The following is a 27,068-nucleotide window of genomic DNA, read 5'->3' as shown; positions in this document are numbered from 1 at the left end:
TCAAATGATTACTTTGGTAAAGTTGTATGGAATTAAAACAGCCTGTGGTGTGAAGTCTCAGGCAACCTTAGCTGTACTGCTGCCAGCTCTGCCTATCAGGCGAGGAGTGTGTCAGCCCACAGCTCTGTCAGCCTCTTCCTGCAGTCGCCATCATCTACATCCTTTCCCAGGGCTAATATTGCAACTCATCTTACTTTGCTTGCTAAGCAAATTAGCTCTAACATTTGGCCAGTAGGATTAAATGCACGGTGTCAGTAGGTTCCTTACTTATAAATTCTGAACACTTTCATTTTGAAAGGATTTTACAGAGGTCAGTACTGTTGTCCCAGTTTACAGGTTGTGACAATCGAGGTAGAAGGAAAAAGGATTGGCCTAAAGTCACCCTGCAGACCAGGAGATCCAGGAATTAGTTTCATGCAGCAGAGTCCAATCAAGCAGAGTTTCTGTATATGAAGTGCAACTTCTGTTGAGCTATTGGCTTTGGGTCCAGTCAGGCTCTATATGCGTAAACAAGAACCGAAAGCGAACACCAGGAAGATTATATACAACTAAAACTGCACATGATTTTTTGAGAACTAAAGGATAGATATATCTAGGCAAGTAAACAAAATGACCGTCCCAAGACGGTGATAATGGCTGGACAAGGAACATTATATGGGGATCAGATATCCATGGGATGCATCTAAAGGTGTCTTCTTTCCATAGAAAACAAACATGATGACAAGAATAGGAGGAATTTTGGAACAAACTGAATTTTTAATGCAATCCACAGCTTGCTTTAATTTTTTTTCAGTCTTAATTTAAAATCCTATTTACAATTTCTATTTTTCTTTTTTAAACTAGAATGTTCCTTATAGCCCCATCCTTATATTACCAAACATATATTCATAAATCCAGCCAACTGATGTTGTGATGCAGAGTCAGGATTTGTATCTTGTCAGAGGGCTGAGATACATCTCTTACAAGATGGTACCTGACCACATTCCTTGGCAAGCTGATACTGTATAATTTGATGCTCAGAAAAGTTTTCTAGAATGGCCCACAAATGTAAGAAACTTGTAAGAAAAGGTTTTGGCATTACTGTCAGCAAACAATAAGAGCTCCTTGCTTTTGCAGTATTTTAGACATTAGATGAGCTGCTGCTATGAACAGTATTTGCTAATTTTTTGTTTACATATTCAGCTAAGTGATTTCCCTCAACCCAATGCAGTGGTGTTTCTAAGCTTACATAGCAACACTTCTTGTAGCAAAATAACGTGAATATTTATATCAGAGCAGGCGGTCTTTCAGGGTTTAAGGCATCACAACCCAAAATAACAAGAAATTAGTGTAGAGCCTAAAAACCCAAGCAGTTGTAGTGCTAAAGCCCACATGAGGCTAAAGCCCACATGCCTACCCCCTACAGCATTGACTAAGGTGGGAAGAACTCTGGGTTTGGGGACCTGTTCTCAATATTATTTTCTTTTTTTAATGCAATGACTGCTTCATGTAAAGAATATAAGCAGCACTGGGAAGGCAGAACCATCTCCTGACAGAGGCAGATCCTTTTCTGCTTTGTTGTCCTCTAGCCCTGTGGCTCTTACATTCCTGGCTGCACAACAGCACACTTCCCATTAAGAGCCCATCTTTTCTCCAGTTTAACCTACAGTCTTCTTGGGAGGTGAGAGTGAGATTTAAATCCCCTTGGGCTAAAGAAAATCTAAGATTTTCTGGGGGTAGGCCATGTCTTAACAATATAAAAGCAGTACCAACCTATTCCTGGTCCATGCTGAAATGCAAAAAAACTGCGTTGAGTTTCTTAAAGCTGGACGAGTTCCTTTATCTAGTTCACAACATGACCTTGCAAAAAATTGTGCAAACACACCTGGAAGGAGGCAGTGCTGGGAGTCTTAAGCAGTGCTGCAGTTAAATACTTTGTCTCTTGAAATCATAGCATCAGGCCTAAAATCCACCCAAGTCCTTCTTTGGATCTGACCCCAGCTTCCTAAATTACTAATCATGCCTACTATATGTTGTATCACTGTGAAATCATTTATAAGGCAGCTCTTATCATGAAATCTAGGCACTATATAGAAATTATCACAATAATGAAAATCTGCTGACAAAATAAAACAAATCCTCCCTCTTTCTCATGAAGTCAGTTTTAAGTTTCTGTTGGGCATCCTGCAGTTGAAACTCTCTTTGCTGTGTCTCTTCGGGGAATGCTTCGAAGAGGTAAGCTTGGCAGCATGATCTGAAGAGAAATATGTCTATTTGTGATTGTGCTGGGCCAGCCGTGGAAAAAAGCAGTTAAATCTCCTGAGTTTCTATTAACTGTAACATACAGAATGACTCTGGCTTCTGGGATGGCTGTTAAAAAGACAGGCGGTTTTTGTGACGGCCAGCTGCGTGACGAGTCTAAGTATTCTGTGAAAGTATTCCATCCGGCTGGTGAAGGGCTTGGTGTGAGTATTTTCTGTTTAATGCACTGTCTCCCACATTTTTTATTTGGGGCCCACCTATAAAAGTGTTCAGTGCTGCACTTGTAGGGTAGGTCAAGAGACTTCTGGAATATTAGAAATCCCTCTACTGATGGCATTTTAGAAATCCAAGCCAGGCTGCTCCTCGAGAGCTCACGGATCTGAGGGGATGTCTCCTGTAGCACAGCAGGACTTAGATCCCAGTGCTGCGGCCTCTTTGCCTGGATCTTGTTTCAGTGCTGGGTCAGGCCCTAATAGCCTGTAAAGCAATAAGAAATGCTCTGTACCAATCACACCGTATTATCCAAATGTTGGTTAAGAACAACTGCATGTTAACACCTCTTTAATTTTTCTTTTACCTAGTTCAGGCCTCTCACATGCTCTAACATGGAAGTTGAGCCTATGACATTTATAAATTCAATGCCCCATCTCTCACTAACTAGATAAACTACATAGGCAATTGCTATTGCCTTTCATTTTAGTAGCTACAGCTATTTATTGTACCTAGTCCTTATCATCTGGACCACAAAGTATCGACAGTCTGAAGCTTTCTTTGCTATAAAAACACCAAAAAAACACCAAAGAGGTTATGGATGGCAGGCCATGCTGGACTTCGCTCCCCCTACTGTCTTAAATTTTAAATATTCAATTCTTGTGGTTATGACTATTACTGCTCACAAGATGTGGGCTGATAATAACTGATCTAATTAATCTGCAAAATTCTCCATCTACTGGCAGGCCTCGTTGCGAGGACCTTACCAGAAGGCAGCTAAGTCAGCAGGAAAGTTTGTCTGTTTTTGTATGTGTCGCTAGATCAGGCCTTACGACCGCGGCACAAACGGTAATATTCTGACCCGACTTTCTGACAACGTTCACGACACCTTGAAGACCTCTCCCTGCGCGTTGGCCAGCAAAGGCCCTAGTACGCAATTTCCTGCAGGGAGCCACACGTTTATATTTCAGATACTCAGCCACCGGGCGGCAGAGTTTTCCTACCAAACCGCTGCAAAAGCCGCGGGCCTGCTCTGCGCGGACTCAATCCTCAAGCCTTTATGCTGGGGAAAATCCCAGATCAAAAAAGCTTACAGACAGCATTATTAAAACTCTATACTTTCATCTTGAGTATAAACTTGGGAACGAGCTCTAAACTTTTTTCCCCCGTATATGGTAACAAACCAGTTCCTCTTTGAATAACTGGTCTTTTATTTTTTTGTCACTCAGCACTTTAGAAAATTACGCACAGGAAAAGGCGCCGTTGTTCAAACAACCTTCTCAAACGCGATTTTAAAGCAGTGACTTCAGTCCCGGGGTAAGCCGAGCCCCCCCAGTCTTCCGAGCACCCGCGCTGCCCTCCTCCCGAGCGCGGCTTCCCGCCCGGCCTCCGCCGGCCACGCGGCGCCGCCCGCCGCCGCCCCCAGCGCCCGCCCCGCCGCCGCCGCCCCCCGGGACGCGGCGCCCGGCGGCCCCGCGCCGCAGGTGCTGGCAGGTGCGGGCAGGCGGCGGCGTCGCCGCGGCGCCCAGCGCGCAGGCGCGGCCCCCCGCGCATGCTCGGTGCGCGGCGGCGGCGGCGGACGGCGGCCTGGCACGCCCCCCCTCCCGCCCCGCCCGTCCGCGCTCCCGCTGTCCCCGCCCGCCTCCGGCTCTAACTCCGCCTGGGCGCTGGGAGCGGCGGCCGCGGCGGGCAACTTCCCCTCAAGTCCTGCGGGAGGCAGGGGACTATGCGGCCCGGCTGAGCCCAGCCCCAGCGGGGAGGGCAGGGCAGGGCGCGCCGGCCGCAGCAGCCAGAGTCGCCCCGGGGCCCGGCGGCCGCCCGCCCGGCCGCCCGCCTCTGCCGTCTTCCGTCGCCGGCCGGAGCCGCGGCCGGGGCCGGAGCCGCGGCGGCCGTCCCATGTCCCGCAAGGCCAGCGACAATGTGGAGTACACGCTGCGGAGCCTGAGCAACCTGATGGGCGAGAAGCGGCGGCGGCAGGCGGACGGCTCCGCCGGCTCCAGCGCGGCGGCGGCGGCGGGCGAGCGCAGCCTCATCGCCGCCGCCGAGTCGTGCTCCAGCCTCAACAGCGCGGCGTCGGGCGCGGAGCTGGAGCGGGCGGCGCGGCGGCAGTTCCAGCAGGACGAGACGCCCGGCTTCGTCTACGTGGTGTCGGTCTTCTCGGCCCTGGGGGGCTTCCTCTTCGGCTACGACACCGGCGTGGTGTCCGGGGCCCTGCTGCTCCTCAAGAGGGAGCTCAACCTGGACGCGCTCTGGCAGGAGCTGCTCGTCTCCAGCACGGTGGGCGCCGCCGCCCTCTCCGCCCTGGCCGGCGGCGTCCTCAACGGGCTGTGCGGCCGCCGGCCCTGCATCCTGCTGGCCAGCTGCCTCTTCACGGCGGGGGCCGGCGTGCTGGCCGCCGCCCGCGACAAGGAGACGCTGCTGGGGGGCCGCGTCGTGGTGGGACTGGGCATCGGTGAGTGCCGCCGCGCCGCGGGCTCGCCCGGCGCCGCCTGCCCGCCCGGCCAGAGCCGCTGCCCGCCCGGCGCGTTGCGGCCGCCCGCGGGCTGGGGCGGCGCCGGGGTCGCCCGCGCCGGGGCGCGGAGCTCTGAGGGGGGCGGGGGGGGGGGGGGCGCGGCCCCGTGAGGCGGCGGCGGCGGCGCAGGCCCGGCCGGGGCGGCCGCTCCCCGCGGCGGTGGCCCGAGCCGGGCGCCTCGCCGCCGCCTCACCTGGGCGCCTGGCGGGCCGCGAGCTGCTGCGGGAGCGGCGGGCGCGGCGCGGCCGTTACGGCGCGGGCGGCCCCCGCGGGACGCGGCCCCTGGGGTGGGCGCGCTCGCCCTCTCCCGCGCAGCGCACTCGTCTTGGGGGGGGGGGCGGGGGGGCTCTCCGCCTCAGCGGGAAACTTTCCCTGCGTGTCCGGAAGGAGCGAGGAGGAGCGCTGCTCCCGCTGCCCGCCGGGCTCCTCTCTCGTCTGTTGGCTCTTCAGCTGCCGTCCTGTCGGACAGTAAACTGAACGATGCTCATCCTCCGGGAGAGGCCGTGTGAGACTCTTTAGAGCACTTCGAATGCATTATTTAAAAAAAAAAAAAAAGGGGGGGGTACATCTTTCTTACAGTGGTCTCGCAACCCTTCCTCTCTAAAAGCATGAGGACAAATTAAGAGTTAGACTTCTCTGCTTTACGTAGCAAAGTTCTGTTTCCTAACCACTGAATAACTTTTTTTGAATTCTCTGGCTTGTTATAAACACACTTGCTATGATGCAATTCATAGTCTTGTTAAGGAAGAAAGTTAGTGAGTCGTAATAAAGGCCGTCAGAACTAAAATTGGCCCCATCCTTGAAAGTGCTCATGCTGGTTTTCCTGTACAGTACGGAGCATCATATTCAGGCGTAACAGTTTTCTTTTCCCAAATCGGGTGACTGTTTCTTATGCTAACCCCCTGGATTTGGTAATCGTAACCATTCTTTATCAGGTTCAAGACTTCAGACTGCAAAATGATGATAATCATTACAATGTTTAGGAGCCAAGAAAACTAAATTTGTTTGTGAGGTAGCAGAACAGATATTTTGATGATAATAAATAATACTTACCTCTAATTGTAGATATAAAAATATCAAATAGGACCCCTTTTTGCATGTGAAAAGCTGCTCATGTCAGAGAATTGGCAGCTTCTATTAATTTTTACTTTATTTTTGAGTGGAGAGAGAGTAGAGAGGAAAGGGCATGGCTTGCTTGAGTTTAATATATGTATGTGGCTTTTGTCAGAGAGAGATACTCAGGCCTGGTTTAATTGTCTTATGGTGGTGCAAATAAATTACATTGATGTTACCTGAGGGATATTAGACTTGTGGCTTAATACATTTAAATAATATATGAAAATGGTAATCAAGAGTTTAGGCTTGTGCCTTTGTAGTGCTATAGATCTTCTGTGTGGCCTTGGGAGAGAGATCTCTGTCCTCTTTCAGCATCAGGAACAGAGATATGTGTTTTTTTTTTCTGCTGGAGCTTTGAAAAGCTGAAGATATGAGCAATGACTGAGAAATGCTCAGAATTTTGGAGTAGAAAGACACTAATTCATATAAAATGCTGTTTTTTCCTTTTTATCAGAGTTTGTACTTCTTTACATGTGATACAGCTTGTGGCCAGAAATGAAGTATTCCCTTAGGTTGCTGTCACTGAAGAAAAGCTATTAGAATCAGAGGAGTCCAATCCTAACAAGATTTATATTACAAAAGAAAAAATGTGCTTGTTCAAAACTGTTCTCATACAGCAAACTACAGTCCCTTTTGTTAAGTGTCACCTTAAGTTCTCCACCAGAGGGAGCTTGGATAATTTCATGGAGGCATTAGAAATTGATGGAACTTTTAACCAGCGTCTCCTCTCTTCCTTCTCTTGGAGCCCTGTGACTGCCATTTGCCTGCCAACAGGGAACAAGAACTTTCTAGCATTGTATAAAGACTTCATGCAGTAAAGGGACGCTTCAGTTACGTTATTAATTGCTGAAAAGTAAACGTAGAATGGTGCGGTGTTATGAAATACTTTGCTATATGCAAACCAGTAAAAACTTTTTGACTGTTTAATTTTAAGTATCAAATTTTTGAAAATTTTCATGTAGCTCTCTACCAATTGTGCATCAGGAATTGTACCCACAGAAATATGCATTCACTTTTTTTGATATATGAGTTACTGTATTACGTGCAGTACTGTGGTGCTCTAAAATAGAGGCAGTGATGCTTACCTATGTGCCTTCATTCAGCTGTGACTGGAACAGTGAGGATCTGTGTTAACTGTGTCCGTGTGAGAAAACAGCCATTTTTCCTTGTGGCTATGACTTGTGTGGCTGCAGTTAAACTTTCAGGGGTGAAAACCAGAGGAGATAAGCTGAAAAGAGGAACATTTCTCACTTGCTTGTCTTCTCCTGTTTCTTAGCATTTTCTGCAGACCCATCTTGAGATGGAAAACAAAGGGGTTTTTTTTCAAGAAACATCTCCTTCTGCAGTTGCTGGAGAAAAAAGGGAAGACCTTCTCTCAGGGACAAACCGAACTGCTTTGTGTTGCAAATATTGAGGAGATTTTATGGTCTGAAACATTATTATTATTATTATCTTTCCCTAGTTCATATATATATAAAATGAAGGGAATTCCAAAACAAGAAACTGCATTCAGCATGAACAGACTAATATGCTTAGGTCTTATCAGGTCTGAATTTTTAAATAGGTAGTTCAAGAGGTACAGTGGGTGGATGACCATCGCAGCCTGGGGTTTTTTAGAAAACTCAGGCAAAATGGCTTAAAAGCAAGGTTAAGGCCATCATTCCCTCCCCCTATGACCAACTCTGATGTTCCTGACTCTTTAGGAGTTTGGCTACACCCTATGTCAGGAATGTAATTTTTGGATGGATTTTTGTTACAACAGATATGGTCAAAATGCAAACATTTAGAAATTTGGATCGGGTGTTCAGTAGGGCCTTGTATGAGCTCAGCTAGGAAAAACTGCGTTGACAGGAAGCATATTTGGACCTTTTACATCTGATAATGCTAAATGCCTTAACCCATTCCTGAGGCGTGACCAACCACACTTGGTGTGGGACTGAGAGTTAGCTTAGATTTGCTTTGTGCTGGTTGCTGCAGTTTGCACGCTTGGCAAGAAAGCTGGTTCTTGACTCAGCGCTCTGTGGTCTGGCCTACCAAAGACTGAGGGCAGACCAGGGCTGAAACGCCAAAGGCTAGAGCTGTTGGGCAAGACAGCAGTTAAGAGTGGAGGTGAGAAGGGAGGTGGGAAGTGAGTAGAGTAAACACTGAGACTAAGAATTACACTAAAAAGGGTAATAATAAGAAACTATGCTTACAAAGCCATTTCTTTGCTAGACTGTAGAGTAAGCGTGGTATCTTAATTTAGCAGTTGCTTTGCTGTCTGAACCCGTTGGCCAGATATCTTTCCTACTGCTCACCAGTCTGCGATGGGAACAGGTTATCCTTCTATCTTCTCAGGGTGCTGAAGGCTTTAAGTCTCCAGCTGGTGTATGCGGGTGTTGGCATGGTGTTTCAGGTGATGCTTTCTTCAGTTTACTCTTTTTTTTTTTCAGTTGTGGAAGAAAAGCTGTTTAAGCTAGGAGCCCTAGCATGCAGAGTTTAGGAAGTGGCAGAATTAAGCTTGCTCGTGCAGTATTGAACTCTGTATCATAATGTGCAATCATTAGTTGCCTGATTAAATTCTGCTGTCTCATTCAGTGTGCGGAATAGATGATACTCAATTAATGATCAGCCTTTCCATGTTCTGTTGTCTTACTCAGTACATGGTTTAGGCTTTGCTTAGCACACGCTACCCACGTCCTTCTGAAAATGGAATTAATCTGGGGAGAGGACCGTGATAGCACCATGCGTGCATGCGTGCTGTTACTGGGTCTGCAACACAGTGGAGACCTGACTAATAGATGCCTTGTCCTCTCCGTCTCCGACCCCCGTCTGTGATAGTGTGTGGTGTGTCTTTGCAATGCAAACTTGCCGCTCAGTGCTTGCGTTGTACGCAAAATGTTTGTAGTACTTTTTACCTGCTGTATTTGAGTGTGGCATATGTAGTGTTTCTGGTAGCATCTTTTTATTGGCTATGTAGGTCATTTTTTCAGCAGAGGTAACAAGACTGTAAACAGGAGTAAAATGGGCTGACACATGGTTCAGGGCTCCCCTGTTGGCCCTCAATGTCAGTAGAAGTGAGTCTCACTAGCAAATAACAAAAATAACAAAGTGTAACAAATGTACTTGCATCATATAGTACTGGCTCTGTTTACCTTTACAGTGACTAAAAAAAGTCCAGTCATGTCACCTGGACCCCCATACGTGCTTTTAAAATGTTGGAAAATAACCAGTATAAGCTGTTGGCTGTTAAAAAACAGGATACGCTTTTTTTTTTTAAATATTGCAGATCTTTTTCAGATGCTGTGTATTTTTCTCTTGAAAAATTACTTATTAATACCCCCCCTTCCCCCCGGGAAGTTTTGACACTTGAGCCTGCTTCTACCACTGAGTATCAACAAGATTTTTAAAGGAGTTTCTACCTTGGAACATTTTGGAGGGGAAAGTCACCCTCAGCTCCTAAATTTGCTATACTGCCTTCTAGCAGATGCTTGTACTTCTCGATCTAGAGATTCAGAGGCTGGCTTTTTTGTTTATTTTTTGTTGGTTTTTTTTTTTCCCCCTCTAGAGATACTGGTTTGCTAATAGATACTGGCAGTGTGGATGGTGGGAATGGTGACACAAATAGCCATGTCATCAGAAGGAACTCTGTACTGCTGTTGACTGGAGCTGCTCATGCAGGTTTCTAAAAATCTGTCGCTACTGAAATTACTGTCTGTGCTCAGGGATTGGATCTCTGCATCCTAAAATCTTGTGCAAAAGCATCTCGTCCGTTAGGTGGGAGGATAAGTTGGCTTCTGACTGTATCTGTGATCTTGCAGGGCACCAGGAATACACTGAGACGAAAAACTGTCTTTTCAGGTCTTCTAATTTTGTGTACAGTGCACATGATACGCAGTGTTATGCTCAGTTTACTATTACTTCAACAAATGCTGGCTTCATTGTTAAGTGTTTCGTCTCATGCAATGTTGTTGATAATATAGTATCAAAAGACCAGCCATTTATAAATAAATATTGTTACCTTTGGCAAATATTTGGTGACCAATGGAGAATGAAGTATTATGCATACTGAGTTATAGCTAACAGGGAATTTTTTTTCATCTTGATTCTTCTGGACACTGTTTAAAGTCACAAGGGCACTGTGGGGCATTATTTCCTGTGGTTTTTTTTTGTCTTGGGTTTTGTGTTTTGTTTGTTTGTTTAACCTAAAAAAACAAAACAAAAAAACCTAGTAGTTCACAAACCTTGACATTGATCTTCTTGGCTCTAAAGCATGGAAGTCTTATAAACAGTTTTCACTCTACTTGGTTAACTGCTACTGTTCTGTCAAAATGTGTTTTGCTGTGTTTTAAGTGTTTTTGGTTCGGGTTGGGGAAGACAAAACCAATGCCTCCAGTTAGTATAAACTCAAAACTTTGTGATCCTCTTACTCTTTATAAAGACAATTTAAAGGAAGCTTGCCATGCTAAACACAAATGTTTTCTTACCTATCTTACAAAACTTATGTGGATACTATAGGTGGGCTTATTTTCAAAATACCTTGTTTGCCACAAGAACAAGAAACCAGTGGCATCTACGTACCAAGCGTGATGGTTATTATGGCAAATCATTCAACTAGAACACTTGTATTTAAGTTACGTGTTTGGATGTGGATTATAACAGGCCCATCAGCAGAGGTACAACTGAGGGCATTTGAGGGCAGTCCAAGCAGTAGACTCAAAATCCTAGCTGCTGTCTTCTGCTGTGAACTGTTAGAATATGTATTTAATTTTTATTCTGAGACTACTAGTATGTACTTTTCCACTTGTATCCTGAGAAGCAATGAAATAAAATAAAAATACTGAAGTACTGAAAGTGGATGCTGGAAAGAACAGATTTTATTTGGTTATTGCTTTTTCCCCCTTATTTCTTTATCAGTAGACTGCAAGATAACTGCTAATTCTACCAGTTTTATACTCTTAAATAAATACGCTTTTATAGAATATATTGTATTTAAAAATACATCAGTTTCTTTTAAAATGCAGTGTTTTAGAAGTTTTAGGGATTACTCCATAGAACTATGGTAAGCTTTTGGCTTGCAAAATCCTATGGGAGTCCTGAAAATTGATTATTTCTATTTAATAGGACAGCTGAGCTCAAACTGGACTAGTGTGGTTGTGCTGCTTACTGGTACCACAGATATGTAACAGGCCTTGTGGAACGGTTTTGTTTGCAAGACTTATTTATGGGTGTTCTCTGGTGAAGAACTGTGTCTTGGTGTCTGAATTATCTGAATTACTGCATAATGGGAGTTGCTGTGATAGCTCACGTGGAAGCTTGTGAAGAGCTTGGCTCATGCGGAACGGTTGTTATAAATGCTGAAAGCCTCAAAACAGGAGAATTTCAGTTTCTTCTTGTGATGATTATGCCTGTGAATAAATACCAAGGCAAATGGTATTAAGTATGTTGTAGAGCTCTTGTGCAATACAGGTCTGCATGAGTGTGAGGTAATGTCTCTTTAATACTTTATCACTTAGGCATTTCACTACTCTAAATTATCTTCCTATAGGTCTTTTGATGTAACTTGAATGTAAACTGCTTTAAAATGTATTTTGCTTATGATATATGGAGAAGTGAAGTTTAAAAAAAAGCCTTCCTGTTCTTTCTTTAGGCTCTTCATTTCTGATCTTCCTCTGTTTTGTTGGAGGTTTTGGTTTTACTAAAGGTTTAGTTAAAATAAAAAAATGTCTATTTTGAAGGTGACATTTTCAGAGGTGAATTTGCATTTTGCATGGCTGTTTACCCAGCCGCTGAAGTTGGGTTCTTAGCTTGGGGAGTTGGTGCCCTCTTCCTTTGCAAGTCACGTAGGTACGTGCCATCTGTAGGGATGAAACGTATATCACGTTCACACATGCTCTCGAGTGTCTGGCTGGCTATGGATAGGCTACGACTTGTCTTGAGCCGTGGTAATAGCAAATCTATTTCCTACCCTCCTTGTCTTGGTCTTGTTTGGCTAGTTTCATTTAACAGCAGGTGTGCTAAAAGCCTGCGTCTTCTGTGTCCGGGCACCGGCTCTGTTTTTTCACTTCTCACGTTCTTCTCTTCAAGCAGCAGATGCTGAGCTCAGTCTTGTCCGAGGTGCTCACGTGCCCTGGGGACTGCTACTGGGCCAGGCTTCCTGGGAACTCAGCCTTCTCGTGCTGTGGCGGTTGTGTTAGTGGGCCTAGACCCCGAAGGGCAGTTTGGATTTTAAAAAATATATATATTTACACACCCATATAACTTTTTACCTTGGCCTTGTTCTTCACCAGTTCTCTAAAGCACCCTCTTCCGCCCCCTTTTCTCTAGGGATGGCTTCTCCAGTTACTGATATTCAGATGCTCTAACTGTAGCTTTCCTATTGGGACTCTTCCCCCTCCCACTCCACACCTCAATTTTTTCAATATGATTTTTCTGCAGTGCCAAGGGAGTTGCTCACTGGAGTCGGTTTGCCCTCTGTGGCTAATCCGAAAGGCTTTTTCGTTCTAATTAGAGCTGATGTGTTCCGGAAGCACCTGGTACCAGCCTCTGGGCAATTCCTTCACTAGTGAATGTTTTACCTCAAGGAGCGTGTTCTCCTTGTGCCTCTGAATCATGAGGCAATTCAGCAAAGAGCCTTGGCTTTGTGGAAAGCTCCAGTGTATGCTGATCCTCTTAGTGTGTGAAATGAGCTTGCAAGGACTCTGCCAGACTGAACTGCCCCAGGGAGAAGTGGTGTTTCACTGCAACGCACTAGTTTTGGGCCTTAAATCTGAAACCTGCTTGTCTCTTCTCAACAATCGGTATTTGCGAGCTTCTGGGTTTTCACAGATCTCATGCCAACAGGTAGCGCTGAGGGACTCCCTAATGTTATAAACAGTCAGCTGAGCACATACTGCTGCGTGTTCAGTTGTTTTTGAAGCTGTAATAAAGCGGTGGTTGTCTCCAGACAATAGAAGCACCAAAGAAGATGCTAGAAGTGGTGGTGGGCCTGCTGTATAAACAAAAATGTGTATCCAGACTCGGATTCACCTGGCAATAGCCCATCTTTTCATAGTCTAGACAAAATTAGCAGATAACTGGAGTAACTCCAGAAACCTATACCGTAAGCGGGAGCTCTAAGGCAAGAGCTTTTCAGGCTTTTTCCAGAACTGGGAATTTCCTGCGGCTAACCTTTCTTGTCCTACGCGCGAGTGACAAGTTGCAGCCTTTCTGCTCCAAGACTGTTTCCAGAATCCTGTCTCAGTTTGGTCAGGGACCTCCTATGTGTGTTGTTCTCTGCTATTGCTTCTCTTCGCAGGAAAGCAAGACTGGTAATTGTGGTTTTTATGTGCCTATGGACATAATTAATATGAGAAAGGAAGATTATTTTTCAGACACTGGAAGTTTTAGGGATGCACTTCTGTGTAGAAAAAGTCACAACTTTTCCACTTTCCTGCTCTACTGCAGAAACTTGGTAGGATAAATTTAAAGTTGGAAAGAACTGAGGGCATACTTCATATTTTGCCCATTGCATTACCCACTGCATATGGCATGTGATATTGTAAATGGGCATCATGATCCACTAAGCACTGCTGCGAGAGCAGCTTCTCTACTTGAAGTGATCACTGGAATGTGCCAGTGGAGAAAGGTCTTTGATTTCTCATTGCTTGTAGCTCTCATGTTCACTCCCCCAAATACTCATTCTTTATTAGAACAGCATAGAAACCATACAAAGCCTTGAGCAATCTAAATACAAATCTTCCTCCTGTTAGTTGCCTAGCCCTTTGGCTTTTTATTACTCTTAATATTTCCGGTTCTTATGTCTCTTTTCTTGGCTGGAAATTCCACCCAGGAAAGGAAGCACTGGCAACTGGGCTCCCCAGGACTGTCTGTGATGCTGTGAGAGATCCTAAAGAAACAACTTTGTGCTGTTCTTTTAAACAAATATGGAGAGGTTGGAAGCTTTTTGTACTGTTATCACTTTTCTCTCTTGCTTAGTAACTTCTGATAGTTTTCTAGGTATATTTCTTTAGTTCTAGCACTCCTACTCTTAGTTTACCAAATAAGACCTTTGAACTTATGCTTATGTGAAGGCATCAACAGAACTTAAGTCCATCTTGAACTGTTTTCAGTCCTAATGAGCAGGGTGTGTGTGTGTGTGGGGGGGGGTTGGGGGTTTTCTTTTGGGGGGTGGGGAGGAGGGGTTATTCTTAACCTCGTGGTTACTCTAGGTGGTTCCTGTCTGCATATGTTCTTTTCCTGCTGACACAGTCATAAAAATATAAAGGTGACCTTAAATAAGTGTCATTTAATGACATCCTGTTATTGCGGCTGATACATTACTATCAGAGTAGTGCCATGATTCTTAAGCTATCAACAGCTTTGATTGTAATCAAATAGAGAAAATTACTAGGCTGGTAGTGTTTAGAAACTGTAGCAGTCGTCTTGATTTGCGCCCTGCTCTGAACTGCCTTTTGCAGTTCAGCCAGGTCCTGCCATGCTGCCCGCCCCTTCCCAGGGGCGAGGAAGGAGTGGAGGGAGTATTCCGGGTATTCCTCCTTTTCCCTGCTTGACTAGGGAAGCAGAGCTGCTGTGTCTGGGGTCTCCTCCTCTCCGGAGCCGCACCAGTACCCTGCAATGCAGTTCAGCCTCCAGAGCAAGATCAGGACTGCTGATTGGAAACGGAGTTCCTGTCCCTCTGTTTCTACTCTCTTAAATTACCATTGATTCTTCTCTAAAGCATCTAATAGTACTACAGTACCTAGAACTGTTATCTGTGATTCTGTCCCCCCCCCCCCGCAATATTATGAAAGATTCGGATAGTTTGCCCTGTCACTTTCTTACTGCTCTAATCCTGGAGGAAGTGGCAGGACTTAACTTGCAGAAAATAAAACCGTTGGTTTACAGTCTGTTCAGCTGCATGTTCAGAGATGGATAGGCAGTCAGGATTCAAGAATTTCTTTAAAGAAGAGGTAGATGATCCTGGTGTTGAACATAACTGCATTCTGAACGTGTTACGGTTTCCCTTGTGCTGCCGAACTGTCGGTCCTAGCATAGAATCCATATGCAGCTATTTAACAGCAAAAATTATCAGGGAATTACAAGAAATAGGCTGCTATCTTAAGGGTATCCAGAGAAAACTGAAAGGAAAAGCTACATATGTAGGCTAATGAATATGCTTATTAAATACTTATTCCTGAGCTGTTGTAGGAAAACTGGTAAATAACTAAATACATTAATGAAAACTGTGATAATGAGGCTGGAGAAATTTCAGAAATTTAAAAAGACAGCTGAAGCACAGGGACTGTGTGACCTGAAGTGAAACCCAGGAGGCAGGGAAGGTTTTCTGTCTATCTGAACATCTAACTAAAGTGCAATAGGGAGCACTTAGGCTCCTTTAAGTTCATGAATATTCAGTGAAGAGGTTGTTAGCATATCAAAAGGGCAATTCAGGATCCCAAAGTTAGATGTCTCAAGTCAGAGCTAATATCTCTTTGAAATCTACCTATTTGTCCAATGTGTGGTAGTAGGAGAGAAATACTGGTTTTGTGTGTGTTTTTTTTTTTTAATTTGTTTTGATTTTTTTTTTTTTTTTTTTTTTTTTTTTTTTTGCAACTAAGCTTCAGGCCAGTGTGCTGTATTTATTATTCCTAATGGCATTAGGAGTTACTCTGCCTAACTGCTATTTTTAACTTAGCTTTCTGTTTGTAGCTGTCCACTTAAAAAGTTTTGCTTAGTCTGAGATTTTCATGGAGACTTGCACTGCCAGAGGTTAATGAGATAAATTCAGAGGAACTTGTCACTAAGTACTTGCTTGCTTGATTTGGCCAGCTAATTTTTTAGGGTTGTTGATTAGAGCTATGATGGATCCTGGGGAGAGCGTCACATCCAAGAAAAGTGGTGTGTTAATGGATGAAGTAGACCACAGTGAACCTAAAAGGAAATACAAGTTAAGAGCAAAGCTGTGTGTACTTCTAGCATGCACTTCTGCAAATGTTTGCATATAAGTGACCTTTTTTGTTTGTTTACAGGTCCTTGATTACTGGACTGTTGAGGTCAGTAGTAGCTTTGTCAGCGCAGGAATGGGGAATCTGCCTGAGGGGAAAAGGTAAGTCCAGTTTTATTCACTACCGAGTTCAACAGCTAAGCCTTTTGCCTCATAGACTCCCTGCTCCTGCATTAATCATAGGTGCTGCTGACCTCACCAGTCCAGTTGCCTTTGGAACAGCTTGGCATGAATGGAAAGCCAGAGACATCAGGACAACAACTTCAAGATCCAGAAGAAAGGGATGGAAAGGGCTGTGTTGTAAATCTTATGATGCTTTAGCCCAGGAATTCAATCATTGTGGTAATATTTTGAGCCAGATACTGGGATCTGGTTTTGTGCTGTGTTTTGTCCTTGGGTAGGAGGCAAAATTGGGCACGGAAAGTAGATCCTTTGTATTACAACTGTAATGATTAACTGGAGTGTTGCTGGGAAAAATTATTGGTGTGTACAGCAGGAATCTGGGCACAGGAGTTCTCGCATTCTGTGGAGCATTGCACAAATAACTTCAACTGTTCTTTAGTTTCTCTGTTTTACTGAGTGAAACTATACCTTACTAAATTATTTGAAAGCTTGGATGAAAAGGTGCTATTTGTCTTTAAAATATAGCTTTGGGGGAGAGTGCAATGGTTGTCTGCACCTGGAATGCCCTATGTGGTTACCTTTGTGCATCTTCATGTCCTGTGGGCTTAGGGAGCTGCAGTGCTTCCCTCCTCTCCTGTACCCAGTCTCCAGTTTTACCAAGGAGGATAAACAAAATAGTATCACGTTCAACAGTGTATGCGTTTCTGCTTCTGGAAAAGCTTTAGTTTTAAGCATAACTTTTTAGTTCAAGCTCGTTGTTGATTTGCTTTGTTTTGTATCTGCTGATGGTGACTTTTAAAGCAAGGAAGGATGCTGCTTGTGTCTTGGCTCTAATTCTGCCACCTCTTTCTGAATCTTCATCCCCTGGAGTGAAAAGCTGTCTGTTGTATCAGTCTGCAGGGCTTCTCCCTGATTCACAGTTAATTGCTTTGCTTTACACCCAAGTGCTATCTGGATGATTAACCATTATCCTCTTGGATGTGGAGTGCTCCCTTGCACAGAAGAAATAGTGCTCTGAGCTTATATACACAGCAGTGCAGAAAAGATTTTTTTTTAATGTAGCTCAAGACCAGCATGTCACTCCTCTGTGATACCAACTGTATTGCTAGTAAGATCTGAACTGTTTATAGTATTTAGCCTCTTCAGAAGTTATATCTGTATAATTCCCCCAATAATTGTTAAATTTCTTAAGGATTCTGTTTGTGCGTTTCCTGTCAAATAGGTGGCTTTTCTTTCCCAGGATCTTAACCTCTTTCTGGATGGCTTATTTCCTCATGGGCATATGCTCCCTTGCATCTTTTTTCTGTGAATATGGATGTGTGTGTGACTTACTGCCTGTTTTGGTTAGATGAGTTGCTGAGGTGTGAATCCCTGTGGCAGTGTGCTGGTCAGATGAGGGCAAGCCTGTTCTGGTTGTTAACCTGTTGTCTCAAGCTTTCACCTTAATTCTGCTTTTCTTCCTAGAGGCTCATTTCAGGCTAGATGAAGTGATGCTGTACGTGATAGTTGTGTTGAGAACTTCTTATGGACCACTTTGTTACAGTCAAACTATTTAGTCTTTCAGTTGATCTCCATCTAGCTGGAATGGCTTATCCTCAAGTTTTCTGTATAGAGGAGCTTCAGTTGGACTGGGAGGGAGTGGGTGGGTGGGGTGTAGGGAAATGGCGCTTGTTATATTGATCCAAAGAAGGGAGAACAGGAAGCATGAGTTTCACAGTAGAAATATTTCTATCTCAGCAATGCATCTGCCACAGTTGTCTTTCTGGCCCACACTGGTGAAAAGGAAACTCTGATCCAAGCTTCCTTGGCAACCATCTTGGGAAGCAGAGATCCAGACATCTGGAGATCTGTGTGTGTGTGTATGGCAGGAGGAAGAATTGAGTAACAAAATTATATCTGTGGATGTTTTAATTAAGAGTTAGTTGTATTTCCTTTCTGTGGTGGAAAAAATGTGGTGGAAGGAGGCTGTGCAAGAGGATGGCATAAATCAGTTGTGCTGACTTTCAGTATTCTTTCTGTGGGAACAGATTCCACAACTCTGTCGTGGAGGCTAAAAGAAATTAAGAACTGCTTTGGGGTATGGAGCAATTTTCTCTCCTTTAAAGTTTTATCAAGTGTGAAAATGTTTCTTGGCTCAGATAATATGGTCTTGTATGGGCTAATACCTACACAGAATGAAGTTTTCATCTATGGCGATGAGTGAGGGAGCTAACTTTTAAGAGGCCTGATTCAACACTCTTTCACCAACTTTAAGCCAGTGTGATTCCACTGACGTTACAGCAACACTACTTTGTACTCATGATCTTGATTAAACTATTAATTGTTACAGTAGTTTAAAGAAGCTATGGATCAATTCACCAAAGAACTATAGGTTCATGTGAAAGTTAGTAAATCTGTATGGTAGGTATGGATGTCGTGCTGAGGTATAACTAAGAAATACAACTTCAGGCATATCTGTAAGAGAAGTTTTTTTTAGATTTTTAGCTGATACCTGTTTTGAAGATGAAACATTTATTTGGAAATCCTAATATTAATCTTCTCTGACATTTTGTTTGCAGCAGTGCTCTATTTTCTGCTTAGAACAAACGATTCAGTTAGTTGTAGCAAAACATAAATGCCAGTGTGCACGCTTCTCAATCTTACATAAAAATATTGCTAGTATAGTTGAATCATCTAGAAGCAATGTATGGCGCTCTTCTTTGGTTTGGAATTCTGTTTGTCATACATTACCAGTCACTAAAATAATATATCCCTAAAGCAATAATAGACTGAGAATTTGTTTGGTCTGCCGTGTTTCACTTTCACAACTGGTCTTTGTATTCTGTGCTCTGGAAACTTGTCCTGTTGTGGGATCTGCAGCCATCAGTGTTCGAAGCCGTGGTGAATTCTGCAGCTGTAAATACCAGCCTGGCCTGTCTCTCCCAGGAGCTGGAACCCATGCAGTTAATTCATGTGCTGTAGTAGCAATAAATTCAGAACAACCATTATTCCATGCTGATACAAAGGGCTAGAGGCATATATAGCCTTGAACTGACCTTTCCATAACATGAAATATTAGCATGTTGTTGTGCTGCCTCATGCTGTTTTACAGGCTTAAGATTGTATTGCAACATGCCTTATGTTAAAATAAGTTAAATGCATACACCTTATTTTACCTTGCTACTGAGAAAGCATACTAACTTTAAATATTGCAATAACTGTTGTACTTTTGAAAGACCTGACTTGCAGATTGTGAAACCTTGAATGCCTGACATACAATCTTTTGCTGAATAAACATAAGACTGGTTTGTAGTTCTTGGATTTGTCGTTTACTGGCTACCTGATCTTAGACTGGCTGCATCGCTTTATGCCTCCCTGTCACCTTCTATAAAGTGGGACTGATGTTTGCTTGACCTTTCAAAAGGCATTCTGACACTTGTTCACAAAAAACATTTTATAAAAGTAGTATCTTTAATAATTCATAGTCAGGATTTCTGTATTCTGTTCGAAACTACAACTTCTGTGAATAGACTGCACAGACTGATTTTCAATTTCTCAGGCTCTCTCTACAGGCAGATCTCTCCATTCCTCTCCTTCCCATGTCTTTGACTTTCACACAGGCAGATTTCCTTTAATGTTGTACATGGTCAGTGCTCTCAGTGAAGTCTGGTGCTCAAATTTTATTGAAACGCTTCTGAATTATTTGTTACAAATTACACTTAATGGCTGTTATGGTCACAAAGCCAAGTGGGAATTACATCGGTATTTCTACCTAACTTGATGTACAAACCATGCGTTAATAGATATCCAATTGTAACATACTTATCATTACAAAGAAAAATAAGGTAATGGAAAATCAGCCCAACTCTGCAATTTTAAGACGTATCTCGGTGGAGTCATGTAGACTTAACTTTAGGAAGTTAGTGATGCAGCATGTCACATTATCCTTTTTATTCTTAAATTACTCCCAGAAGCCTTTATTGTTCCTCACAACCAGTATGCACAAGACTGATGAATGGACTTTCCTGCTAAATGCTTTTGGTAATTTACAGCTAAGTTTGAGTTTTCTGATAGGGCATATTGAAACACCCCTCAAAGGGTCTGTATGTTTTAGCAATTAAAAATTCCTTTAATCTAAAGAAGGGAAAAAATATGAAATCAGTACAGTGAGCAGATGTATGTGGATGTAAACTTGACAGTGTTTAAAAGGTAGGTCCTGCTGCACCTGAAGATAATGAATGATAGATACTTGAATTGCTCAAAGTGCATGTTCTGCACTGGAAACATAACCTGCAGGAAGTTTTTGTAGTTCTTACATTACTGTGGTAGGTCACAGGTATTAAGGAAAGGGATTTTGCTATTAGGATTTGGGCTTTAGTGGCAGAAAGAACAGCATTATACTGGATTGAAGCCTTCTTTCAAACCTTACCAGCAGGTAAATCTGTCATCTGCTGTGTGCACTTTGGAATGGCTCATAAAACTTTTTATAGTGAAAATACTGTGGTATTATTTTATTTTTGTGTACAGTGAGAGAATGATAAATGATACTAATGGGAAAAGGAGGAGGGGGTAGTGAAGAATTCAGAGATCAAATTCGCTGTAAACTGGTTTGTGTTTTGCTGCCAGTTCCTGGTGCTTTGAGCTATAGTTTATTAGAAGTTATCACAACTGGTTTCTTTCCTATTCACAGTTATTAGCGCTCTGTTTAATAAGTTCTCCAGTGGATAATTAGTTCTGCCTCCCTGATGCTGCCCTCTCTTAGAGTATTGTTAGCAGTCCCTGTCTTTATTTTGAGAAATAAGGAAGAGGATGTAGAGCAGGGATGTTCTTAAAGTGTAAATTAAAGTAATTTTTTAACTTTCAACTGAAAATTCAATTACACCTAGCTAGACTTTACCGTAATTATGTTTCAATTAGATCTTGCTTTATGAAAACTTAATTAAAAGATCAGGTGAAATGTGGACCAGATTATAGGGGAAAACAGCGTGAGACACTAATTAATTCAAGGAGTTCCTTTAGAAAGAGGTTGTGAGGATTCAGAGTTCCCTCACTGCTCTAATGTTAGGTTTGTCAATTATCCTCAAACACGAATGTTTACTTATAAATAGTCTCTGCAAAAACAGTAATGCAGAAGCTTTAAGTGCAGGGTATGCTTACTCTGTGTTAGAGAGATTCTGCTTTTAGATGTTTCTCTGTGGTTGTTTGTGGCATGACATTGTTTCACTTAGGACTTGAATGTCTTGTCACCTCAATAGAGAGCATGGCTTAATTCTTAACTGCAAACCTTTCAGTTTTAAGGATAGAATCTGCTGCTTGGTGAGAGCAGATATGAAAGAGCTGTGCAAAATTAAAAAAGGCTCAGCCTGGTAGCTGTGCCTCAGAGTACAAAAATGATGGGGCATTTAAAGGCTGAAAGACAGCAAGCTTAAACAGCTGAATATTTTCATTGTCTGTTTAGTCATCTTATGGCCTACAGTAGTTTACTGTAACTGTTTAAGTACGATTCACAGGAAAAACAGATTTTACCTTAACAAGGATATGTGCTGCATCTATATTAACTAGAATGGGACTTTCTCAGATAGGCTGTTTTGAATGCCAGCTCTTAATTCTTCTTTCCAGAAATTGCTTGTTTTTGCTCTTCTCTTACTGGATATGGGCAATGCAAGATGAGATCTCTCATCTGCCAGATGAGAGAATCAATACAACATTCTGAAGCACATTTTAGATATCCATCTTTATTTCCTTTTAATCTTCAGGTAGCCTGGAGTTTCCAGGGTCTTGTATCAATTAACAAAACTTACTGAGAGCATCAGAATGTCTGCCCAGCTCTTACTGCAGGCTGACTTGCAGCTCTTCCTCAATCCTCCCTGACTGATATGCCCAGAGCGCCTGGAGAACATAAATAGGCAGGAAAGAGTCTCTCTGCAGAGAGGATCTCGGAAGACTGCTCCGTTCACACTGTGATATGGAGTTCTCAGATCCTTTTGCTCTGACCACTGTTAATAAGGAGGTCGACAAAGTAAAATTTTAATTAAAGCAATCCTGTTAGCAGAATTACATCTGCTGTTTGAAAGACAGCTACCAGTACTATGTATCTAGGGGTCTGCAAATTGTTAAAAGCTGAAAGCTGTGGGAGTAGCATCTCCCAGGTCTTCCCAGGGCCTTTAGACTTGTGATCTTGTTTTTAGGAAGCTCTTGGGCAGTCCCTTGCCTTGAAGAAATTTAGCAGTAGTTTCTTCCCACCTGCAGCAGGCACCTGCTGCTGGTTAGTTTTGAGACTTTCTGCAGCTTTTGCCCCTCGGTTGTTTGTAACCGAATAAGTGGTTTGTTCCTCTTTTTCACCCCCTCAGCGGCACCCTGTAGACACTTGACAGCTCCTGTCTGTTTTCTTCTACAAATGCAGCAGCCTTATTCTTCACTTATAACGTCTCCTTTATGTCAACATAAGCCACCAACACAAGTAAATACTCACCAAAGTAGGTAAAGTGCTCTTTATATTCCATGGCAGCGTGAGTGTTACAGTATGGATCATGATCTCATCCTGCAGTTGTGACTGCTGATCTGGAGCATCGCAAGTCATTTCTAGGAATAAACCTCTGTGGCTTGAAGTACCAGCACTGGTTGGATGAAGATTCCCTGTACTGAAGGCAGTCCAGTGCAAGATTCTTGTCGTAATAGTCAAAGCCTTTCTGAGACTTAACCAGTTTACTTGAGCAATACTTATCTGAGACTTCTCCTGTTGTCAAGAAGATCTCTTATTACGGTTGCATTTCATTGGAGCCAAGTAGCTGTTACTGAAATAATAGAGGGAAACTCCAGACCATGTGGCAAACCTTCATGGAAGCTAGGCACGTTTAAACTGAGGCACTTTCATAAAGCAAAGGAATGGGCAGCTTTCAGACTATAGATGAAGGGTGTTGACTTAACCCGTGTTGTACTGGAAATGCCCTTTCTTTAGCATGCAACACTTGCGTGCCATGCAAGGTATCCTGCGGAAGAAGTAGTGTACTGATTCCCCCCTCACCCCAGTACTGCAAATATGGGCACCGTTTGTTTTTCTTCCTTTTTTTAGAAGTAAGGGGTTGGCCTGACTCATTACATGAATAGATGCAAATTTTTTTTTTTTTTTTTTTTTTGGAAAACTGTGTATGTGATCCAAAATAGTTCATAAGGCAAGTTAGAACAATCTATATATAGACTATCTCTTTTTGGAATATGGTCATTTAAAACCTAAAGCAAAACTGCTTCTTCCATGGGCTCTGCACTACTTTATAGATTCTCAGAGTAGTGCTTTGTACTGGCCTGCATGAAAATAGCAGGGTGAGGAAGGGAAAGAGAATGGTTTTGCTGGATGACTCTGGTCAAGTCTTCTACGCTGTCTTTCACCCTGTGCATTAACAGTATGGTGTATGCATACCGTGCATGACACTGGTAATGCACCTGTTTGTGCCATGTGTTCCAGTTTTTACAATGCAGTATAATTACTTACTGTAAAATAATCTAATGGAAATGCCATGAATGTAGTTGTCTTTCCAGGATGGTATTTTTCTTTCACTAACATTAAATTCTGATTTCTTGTTATGTATACTAGTAAGCTCTGTACTAGGTTACAGCAGCTTTTGAATGAGGAAACTGAATCAAAATCCTGATTTATTCCTTTTCATTTCACTATTCTAATCATGCTTATATGCCCCTTAATGACTTGATGACGTAGGTCTTTTAGGTTTGGGGGTTTTTTTTGTTTGTTCCATTTAGCTTGTCCTCTCTGAAATTGGATCCTGCGCTCTCAAGAGTGATATGAATGTGTGCAAAGTGCCACCAGATCTTGAAGTTAAGCTGCTGAGTTACGTTCAGCAAAGTTTGGGAAAGCAGCATTGCTTTGCTTTCCTTTCCTTTTAGTTTTCAAACTCATCATCTGAAAATAAAACTTCTCTTCTTTGCTAAAGCCTGAATCCCTCAACTTGTGTTTCCCCCCATAAAGAGCTGGCTTTCTAGCATGCGTGAATGCTTGTCCGGGTGAGTCCTGCCACATCTTCCTGGAGCAGTTTGCTCAGCTGAGTCTGCAGAATGAGATGCATGGCCAGTCGTCAGCTGCTCGGTTACTATTTGATCTCGCACCTCAGCAAAAGTGCGTGTCACACCCCAGCCCAGAAGCCAGGAACAGGCAGTGGAGCAGCTGTAGTGCGGATGTGCATCCCTATCCGCTGCCTTGCTAGAAGGGGAGGAGCCGCTGGCTGGGGAAGCTCCTCTTTTTCTTTATCCTTCTCCGCAACTACCTCAGGACTTGGCCAAGTTCATCTATTTTTCCTAGGTGTACGTGAGCAGCATGGATCATGTGGTGTGCATGGGCCAAAAAATGAATGTCTACAGCAAAGCTTTGCTTGTATCAGTGACTATTTATTAAAACTAAAAGCTTCCCTTTTAAAGTGAGTGAAATAAGGCTTCCCTTTTAAAGTGAGTGAAATAAGGCTTGCCTTATGTGTTTATATAGTCATAAAGAAAGCTACTATGTTGTATTTATAATTTTCAAGTGGAAGTAAAATAAAATACTCTTTTCTGGAGTGAGAAGCTTTGGAGTATGGTGAAAATAAAGGTTACACTGAGTAATATTAAACCTGTGCTGCTTCACTATTTCACAAAAGAAGGATCTTCCACTGCTTGTGAGTTCACAGAATCTTTGCAAATAAAGGTAATTCAGAAACAAATAAGAGTGTGTGGTTTTTTGGGTTTTTTTGTTTTTTTTACTAGTTGCCTTTTAGTAGCTTTTAGGGCTAGTTGTTAATCTGGTACTGTTTTAATGGCTCAAGAATGCACTTAATCTCAGTTCCTGGTACCTTTCAAGTAGACTGAGCCATAGCAAATTCCATATCAAAAATTAGCAATACCCCCACCCCCCTATGTGCCTGCACACATATGTGCTTTTTGAGAAATGAATGCCTAAATGGGGAAGAAAAATTAAAAAATGCTGTTCCAGAAATAACTCTTCTGCTCCTGGCTGGCTGAATTTAGAAAAAAGGAGGAAATCCGTTTAAGTGTTGAAGGTTGCAGCTTGTTAAATACAAATTGATAGCTGTGTAAATGACCCAACAAAAGACTTTTTAAGCTCCTTTTCTTCCTGAGACTGTAGGCCTAGATTAGCAATCCATTACTTTGCTTATATGCTTTGGAGAAACTGTCACTTACAGGCTATCTCAATTACTTATCAGTTCACTCGTTACTCTTTTATGCCTCTATTTTTCAGGTGGATTTCTGGCAGGAACCATTCTATTTAATATTTGAGGTAATCTGAAATGGGATAGCTCTTAAAGCTAGAGGCGTAGCTGGATTTGGGCAACATGAAGTGCCTAACCCTTTTTTTCCACATACCAGGTTTCTGGGATAGGATCTACAGCCACGATTGCCAGCACAGATTCCTTGTATGGTACGTAGTGGAAAAGGAGGTGCCTCAACAGGATAGCTGGGAGCCAGGGCAGCTGAGTGAAGCTGTGTCTAACCAAGCATTTGACAACATGGATTAGAAGGGATATATGTTGGCCGTAAAGGAAGACTGGATCTGGATAACTAATTCTGGGTTGCTGTGAAGTGTAAACTGTGATCTGACACCTGCAGTACTAGGCATTTCCTTCTGTTTTGAACATATCAGATATTTTTGCTTGAACTTTTCCTGATATGTAGCATTATTATTTTGTCTCCTGTTAGTTAAATCCTACTCTTTCCTGATTTTACTACTCAAAATAAATTTTCTATGTGTCCATGTTTTTGGAATAATGTAACCTTGAATAATCTTATAATGTTGGAGAGAAAAATGATTTGTTATTAAAATTCTCTTCCCAAAATGAACAGTCTTATGCTACTGGTGCTGAGGCTGAAAGGGATCCTACAGTTAAAGGGGTTCTAACACTTATAAGTACAGTTATCTTCATCTGACCTTAAGAGCTTCCTCAACTCAGTTTGCTTTCATGTCAGATTCTGTTGCCCTTACTCTTGCTTTGCTAACTTTTCTGAAGGAGAAGTGTTTTTTTCCCCTCTCTTTCTCCTACTTATTCTTTTGATGATCACAGACTGTGGCACATCTTGCACCCTCCTCTACATAGGGATGTTATTTGGTGGAACTGAATACTTGCGATTTTCCAGCTGTGAATAATATTTTGTTTTTTATTTCTTGTCTTTGTTATGAGTGCCATTAAAGACTCTTGCAAATTTGTATCTATGTCTTCAAGTTCTTGTTAAATGTCTTAATTTATTAAACTTCAGTTTCTAGCCTGTAAATGCTAGGTTCTTGTCTGTCTTGATTCAAGGTTCTTGGCTCGCTTATTTTTTCCAGTGTCTTAACCACCTAGTTTCCAGGTTAAAAAAAAAAATAAAAAAAATCCTGGGTTGCAGAATCTGTTTCTGTTCCCACAGCATTGTAGGAAAATAAGTATTCTGAGGAGTATTCCTTCTTGATTACTCAATTTATAAAATCATCATGTGTCTCTGCTATGATGCCTTGTTTCTTTATGCTGTTTTTGCAAGATACTGCCCTGCGGATGTCAGAGGAAAGTCTTAGCACTTTTGTTACACAAGAATTGTACTCATATGTTGCCATCATATCTATATCTATAAAATTTGGCTTTGCACCTGTAACTTGATCAAGGCAGAGTTTGAAACTTGAAATTACTTTTGAGTGTAAAGCAATTCATAAAGGCCAACATCTATTTATTGGTCTCCTATTTACAGTGTTAGTGACAGTTGTGGTTATTTGTTGTGGCACACAATTACTGTTTGAAGTTTTTTTAGGTGAAGAAGGATTCTATGTTCTTCATCCTTACTTTGATACACACCACAGTGACTTTACACCTGAAATCTAGAGGAGCTGTACTTAGATCTGCCTGTTACTGTGATTTATGTTCCCACAAAATAATGGGATCTTGGTGCCAGTGG

The 27,068-nt window shown here is 42.7% G+C and overlaps 1 protein-coding gene across 2 annotated transcripts in view; it reads left to right on the top strand.

Moving 5' to 3' along the window:
• Positions 1-4,077: 4,077 nt before the first annotated feature.
• SLC2A13 (solute carrier family 2 member 13) overlaps positions 4,078-27,068 on the top strand; it is a 159,638-nt gene continuing 136,647 nt past the window's right edge. The window contains exon 1 of one of the 2 annotated variants that reach the window (XM_067316060.1): positions 4,078-4,903. In XM_067316060.1, the coding sequence (XP_067172161.1) occupies positions 4,348-4,903 (556 nt within the window). In that variant the 5' untranslated portion in view covers positions 4,078-4,347. The remainder of the gene's footprint in view (positions 4,904-27,068) is intronic. The other variant, XM_067316056.1, reaches the window with a different exon arrangement.

This window comes from Apteryx mantelli, chromosome 1, assembly GCF_036417845.1.
Source record: "Apteryx mantelli isolate bAptMan1 chromosome 1, bAptMan1.hap1, whole genome shotgun sequence".
NCBI classification, from domain to species: Eukaryota; Metazoa; Chordata; class Aves; order Apterygiformes; family Apterygidae; genus Apteryx; species Apteryx mantelli.
This window is presented reverse-complemented; position numbering and strand designations above follow the sequence as displayed.